At 38.5% G+C, this 6,662-nt stretch overlaps 1 protein-coding gene across 1 annotated transcript; it reads right to left on the bottom strand.

Annotated features, from left to right (window-relative positions):
- Nucleotides 1-1,114: 1,114 nt before the first annotated feature.
- LOC307128470 (uncharacterized protein) lies at nucleotides 1,115-3,508 on the bottom strand. The gene is made up of 2 exons (XM_079820363.1): nucleotides 2,995-3,508; nucleotides 1,115-2,205 (listed from the first exon to the last, which is right to left on the bottom strand). Exons 1-2 carry the CDS (start codon nucleotides 3,371-3,373, stop codon nucleotides 1,160-1,162), a joined length of 1,425 nt encoding a protein of 474 aa, XP_079676489.1. The 5' UTR covers nucleotides 3,374-3,508; the 3' UTR covers nucleotides 1,115-1,159.
- Nucleotides 3,509-6,662: the final 3,154 nt, after the last annotated feature.

Here is a 6,662-nt window from a genome sequence, read left to right as displayed (position 1 = left end):
GAGATTGAGAAGGTTACAAAAGCACAGAGCAAAGAACAGGTCTGGCATGATGACCGGAAAGTGCGCGTCACAGCGAGCACGGCTAGAAAGGTCCCCATTCGCTCAACCACGGCACCTGACAAGTTTTTGTCTGAACACTTACACCCATCCTTCCGTGGCAATGCCGCAACCCGTCAAGGAGCGGAGGGGGAGGAACTTGCAAGGGACTATTTGGAAACTCTGGGCAACAGCATTGAAACCAAAGGCTTAGTGGTGTGCGAAAAGGAACCGTGGCTTGCAGCATCTCCTGATGGAGTGATAAACAAAGACAATCTGTTGGAGATCAAATCACCTGTGATGGGAAACAAGTCACTTGCAGAATTTTTGGCAACAAAGAACTGCGAAATCACAACTGTGGCAAACGGAGATAGGGTAGATTACCATATTGCCTGCAATGGTCCAAAAGGCTACTACATGCAGGTACAAATTGGGATGTACTGCACAGGGCTTCAGCACTCCAAGTTGGTGATCTGGAACAACACTGAGCACCTAGAAATCGAAGTACCCTACGACCAAGGCTTTGTCCAGGGGCATATCATAAGGCTGCGCACATTCTACTTTGCCCACATGCTCCCAAAAATTGTTGATGATTTTGTTGAGGGAAGGTTACAGTTCTGCAGTAAATATCTTAGCATTTTAAAACTAAAATAAACTACCGGTACATTACATTATCTCTTTATGCTGTGCAATATATCAGTGTGCCTGTACTGTTTGAATGAAAATTAAAGTTTGATGTTATTTCATTTCATTTCGTTTAATTATTATTTAATTATTGCACTGAACTACGATCATGAATGATAGGCCTTATGTTCCTTAGAGTGCTACAATTTCTTTTAACACAGTTCATCATTCATAGTAAGCTCATACTGTACATAAATAACACTGGATGAATTAATTGTTTCGAGGAAACTAAACAAATGGTTTCAACAAGAAAGATTGCGTGTTTAATCCTAACAGGTATTAAGTAGTAAAATACAAAAGCAGCCCACACAATTACATTACTATGAAAATATTCATATATAATATAAAAAAATACAATGCATGCAGTATTTGTTGTGTTTATCTGTATTTAATGAACAACATGGCTGGGTGTTGGTAGACAGGGACACAAGGCAAGATTCTAAACCTCATGAGGCACTCTGATTAGTGGACTCTTCAGGTTAACTAGGCCAGCACATATGGTTAAGATGTTGTCCAGTTTCGGTGCCATGCTGATGGGAACGTTCTGGGATAAAATCTTAAAGACCTTCAGTCTCTGGATTGCTCTTTCCACGTGTTTGCGGACAGTGGCTACTCGCCTGGTGCGTGTCGTCTCCTCATTGGTCAACTGATTGCGCCTGTAGGTGAATGCAGGGATGTTCAAACGGACCCTTCTCTCATCAAGCAAGTCTCGAATGGTGAACCCACGGTCCGCCATGACCTCATCACCAGCCCTCAGATAGTCTAGGAACCCACTGTCCATGGTGATAAACTTATCGCTGCTTCTGCCAGCATAGGCATCAGATATAAACATAATTAGCCCATTAGGGGCCACAGCGACGAGATATTTCACAGTGTTGCGTGATTTGTACTGGCTGAAAGTGTCACTTCTTGAGTCGTGGTTTGTGGCTCTCTGCATGGCACTTTCGGCACAGTCAATGATGCAGGTGGTTCGAGGGTAGTTTCTCTGAAATGACAAGGGCATGGTGGCACGAATGGTCTCTCTTGGAAGCCAGGGGATCAGGACTTTGAACTGTTCACCAATCACGTCAATCCAGTGACTAATCACAATGCTTGCCATGGATGTAGACACATTGAAGCGGTGAGCAATATCTCCTAATATTAGGTTTAGTTTTATCTTCATCAAGGTCATCAGGATTTGGTCAACAACGGGAAGGGTAATTGATGGCTTACTGAAAGGCAACAACACCCTCACCAGGGTGAAAAATTGAACCATACGCACTCCTGTATACAGCCGGGACCTAGCATCATCAATGACCGTTGTGCTAGTCACAGTAGGGCCCATTTCTGCCTCGTACTGTGTGGCCTTGTCTACTTTAACAGACTGTGTTGTTGAACAGTACATGTGGTCAATATGTGACGGATCCTCCCATTGGGTCTGGGCATCTCGAAATTTTGGTGTAGCAGGCTCAGCCTCACAGGCAGACTGACAGGTTTCAGGAGCATCTAAAAAAGGGAAGAGAAAACATTGATGGAGCAAAATTAATGCAGGCATATAGTCCTCTCACTACAAATATCACAATGGCAAAATTTTATATGTGCAGGCACCGGCTTCAAACACCACAAGAACTCATCATTCTCCAGGCATTTTTCATTAAACTTGCATTTACCCATTTTAAACTAGCTAGGAGGCTGTTCAGATAGCTAAAGTTCTACTTGCTTTCTGCTACCTCAATTCTCTCTGATACGCAGTAACCAACGCACTGACCGTAGGAAAATAGCAAAATTAAATGTTTAGTCATAGCCTCTTACATTTCAAATTGTAAAACAGTGTCTGTGCCAAAGTGTTCTCAATATTTTGGACATACCACACCGTAATCATTACCTGGTTTGAGAGGACTATTTACACATGCACATCATGGTATGTAAGGTCATAGTTGTATTCATACACATACACATCATGGTATGTAAGGTCATTTTTTAGAAAATGAAAAAACTTCATATGGGCATTCATTTATGCCAGAAAATAACATATGACCTCCGAATTACGGGAACACTAGTGTCCTCATAATGCTGGTGAGTAACCTGACATTTTGTCCTTGTAAACCATATATACAAGCACACACACACACACACACACACACACACAATTAATGATGTAGCTATCGTGGGCATTGTTTGTCCCATCTCCAAAACAATCTGCCTTAGCAAAATACCGGTAGCAATGTTAGTGTATGACAACTTCTTCATAATTAACAGTATTGTCAGCTTCATTACTAAAGTTGCTGAACTTACCCTCAGATTCAAGTCTGCGTTTTCTTTTTGCAGTGGTCCGCTGGGTGAGTTGACACCTCTTTGGCTGGGGAGGGCGATTGTATCCCAACCACAACTCTGGGAAAGGATTATCCTTGGTTGGTTTTTGGTCAACAAAGTGATAGGAACAAACAAAAATGTTGCAGGGTGGTTTCTTTAAATTCAATGCCTTCAGCCAGGTCCTTGATTCCGAGTCAGTATCAGGCTTGCGAAAAAATGTAAACAATGGAGCGCATGGACATTGCCTCTTCGTGGCTGGTTTGTGGTCGTAGCACTCTCTGTCTAACCACTCGTTCAGGTGCTTTCTCGAGTTTTTGCAACCAACTACCGCACACGTCGTTCCCCAGCCACTTTTCTTCATGTTGTAATTGTTTAACGTTATATCCTCTTTGTAACTGCGATATCAGTGCTTTGTCGGCACAACGGAGCTAGCTAGCGAAACAAACCCAGCCAGCCAGAACAGAAGTGGATTGCATCGATGGGAGGAGTTTACGATGTAGAGCGGAAACGGCTCAAAAACTTGTGTATAACCTGCCACGTAACTAGTGACGTACTACGTATCTGCTGCGCACGGCCACACATGAGAGGACAACGAACAATCATGTCGACTGCACCTGCCGCTGCTGTGCCACTCATCATAGGTTTTTAAAAGTGTGTGTGTGTGTGTGTTCTTGTATATGATTTATGAGGACACAAATGTGTATAAAGAATAAAAGCATTCAGTTCATTTTATCACGAAATTCAAACGATAAATGCCGTTTTGACGCTCTAAAATGTGACGACTTATCACTGTATAGGCGCGTCAATTCAAGCGGCCGCGGCGCGCGCGCGATCGATCATCTCTTCCAGAAGAATAAACATGAATTAATATCTTAAGGTATGTTGAGAATAACACTTACTGAAACTTATTATATGTCGTGTAATCGCTCAATCAGTGTTTCAATCGCGCAAAGATGTCAAACAGCTTGTAAACAATGTCACGTCCATCATTTACCTCTGAGTCAGAAGTCAGATCAGTGTCCACAGCTGTTAATTCACTAGAGAAATCAACTCTTTCACTAAATATATGCACTATATATATATATATATATATATATATATATATATATATATATATATATATATATATATATATATATATATATATATATATATATAAAAATATAAATAAAAATAAATTCTACTTAACCTGTTAGTGATGTCTTGATTATTTAATGCTATGTTTAGATAAATCTGTCATGAAAAGGACAGTCACTAAGATTATATTTCAACATGGGTATTCAAATAAAACCTAATCATGGTTGATAATCCAAACTGCTTAACAAAACATACTAAATGGTGCTTTTTGAAATTCAAAAAAGGCCAAAAGTTTTCTGTGATTGGTAGGTTTAGGGGTAGGGTTAGTGTAGGTGGATAGATTATACCATTTGTACATTAGTAAAACCATTACACCTATGGAGAGTCCCCGTAAACCACGTGTGGGTAGTGTGTGTGCACTTGAGTGCGTGTGTGTGACTGTGAGAGAGTGTTTCTGTGTGTTTTCTTGAGTGTGTGCTCTCTTTAAGTGGAAAAAAAGTGTTATTGCTTATAAATTTTGCAATGTTTTTGTGATACCCTGAGTACCAGAACTTTGTGGTTTCAGATGTGCTTTGTTGCACATAAAATTGTTAGCTATTAGATAAGCATCTTACTTGTTGTCTTTTCATATTCATTGATCGACATCTGCAGGTTTAATGAGCTGATATGGTATGTTAATAGAGAAAGGTGTCAAAATAACTTATTACATGCTTTGAATTCCTTATATATAGCTTTGCAGTGTTCTACACAGCCTGGATGGGTCGCCGTATGTGATGCAACACTTATTATAACCAGAGACTTATTATAATAAAGAGACTTGAGACTTGACTTGGACTCGAGCCCAGAGACTTGAGACTTGACTTGGACTCTTCACTGCCAGTTGTATATTGTGTATATAACTGTGTATGTGACAAATAAAACTCTTGAATCTTGACTCTAGCTCAGAGACTTGTGAGCATCTCTGGTAAAGCTGCTTTGAAACAATGTGTATTGTGAAAAGCGCTATACAAATAAATTTGAATTGAATTGATTTTATCTTTGGTTATTGTTATTTGCTTTCTTAAACGTGGTATTTTTATTAAGTTGTGATTATCAATATTTTAATAACTTTTCTATGTAAAGCATTAGGGCTGAGCGGTATATCGAGTTTTTACAATATACATGGATACATTTTTTAGAGACAATAAGGAATGAGGCAATACCGTTTATATCGATATACAGTAGATTGATACAAACGCATCTGAAAAATAGCGGAGTACGCAAAATGAGCTGATGCAGGGAAAGTGCATAATACAATTTGTCCTCAACAAGACACATGCTTTATATTAAGGGCTTCAAAATAAATGAATATAGTTGACCCGTATAGTTTAAAGCAGCTTGCCCTGTCAGACACTCTTAGAGATACTTGTGCTGACAGACAGATAAATAGCCTATTTGTTCTGTTTAATGCGTTTGAAATGTGGTGCTTTCCTCAGTGCATAACTTACATTTCACAGGTATACTCTCCATCAGTAAATGTTAGAAAGTCATGCAAATATGTCCATTTTATGTCAGGAGAGGACGCGCCTTCTGCAAGTGAATCTCTGCTAAAATTCTGTGAACACGCACCACTGCGTGCATGCGCGCCAAACAGACGGAGTGCAATAGAATAGGAATGCCATAAATTTTGACTAAATATTTCTAAAATATTTGTTGTTGGACAATAAATGTGCCATATGTGGAATTTTAAACCTAAAAGTAAGTATATTTTTATGAAAGTGACCATTAAAATGTGGTAATATATAAATATAGGCTAATATGCTTTTGTTTTTATTTTCATTTTTAGTTTAGTGAATTTAAAAACAAAATTATTAATTGTAAACCTCCAATTTGCACATAATATATCCTACATTACAGTCACTGTATTGGTTTATAGCTTTCAATATCAACATTGTTTTTAGGACATCACTGGGCAGGATGTAAAAACATATATTAAAAAAAAAATTTATACTGATTTTTTTGCATCCAAATAGGAAAACGTATAAAATACCAGGATGTATACCGTGTATCGCCATTCAAACAAAAAATACAGATATTATTTTTTGATTATATCGCCCAGTCCTATAAAGCATTTTGATTTACCATTGTGTATTTGTGATATATAAATAAACATGCCTTGCATATTTAACTTTACCACCATAGCCTACTAAAGTGCTGACTTTATACTTTTGACTGAATGGTTTGCTTTATTTCTTATTGGAGAGCTTCCTATACCTTTTACTTATACTTTTATAATGGCCATTATTGATTATTAAAACTGACGTTTAACAAAAAAGTAGGGATGCACGATATATCGGCAACATATCGTTATCGGCCGATAAATGATTATTTTTGATGTTATCGTTATCGGTCCAATAAGAAAATTTGACCGATATAGTCAAGCCAATAGATAATGTATTATTTCCTTCAGCTGAGACGGACGCGCTGTCCACCATGATGGGTTTGAATTGCTCTAAATATGTTTGGAATCACTTCGAAAAGGAAAATACAGTTATGTGCAACATGTGCAGCGCAAGTCTTCTATAATCTACATA

Source organism: Gobio gobio (genome assembly GCF_949357685.1).
Source record: "Gobio gobio genome assembly, chromosome: 1".
In the NCBI taxonomy this organism is placed as follows: Eukaryota; Metazoa; Chordata; class Actinopteri; order Cypriniformes; family Gobionidae; genus Gobio; species Gobio gobio.
This window is presented reverse-complemented; position numbering and strand designations above follow the sequence as displayed.

What these genes read in the sequence shown, in the direction of transcription:
- LOC307128470 (XM_079820363.1), bottom strand. Translation starts at nt 3,373, where the DNA reads ATGAAGAAAAGTGGCTGGGGAACGACGTGTGCGGTAGTTGGTTGCAAA. An exon ending in ACGCAGACTTGAATCTGAGG is followed by an intron (nt 2,206 to 2,994) that starts GTAAGTTCAGCA and finishes TCCCTTTTTTAG; the next exon opens with ATGCTCCTGAAACCTGTCAG.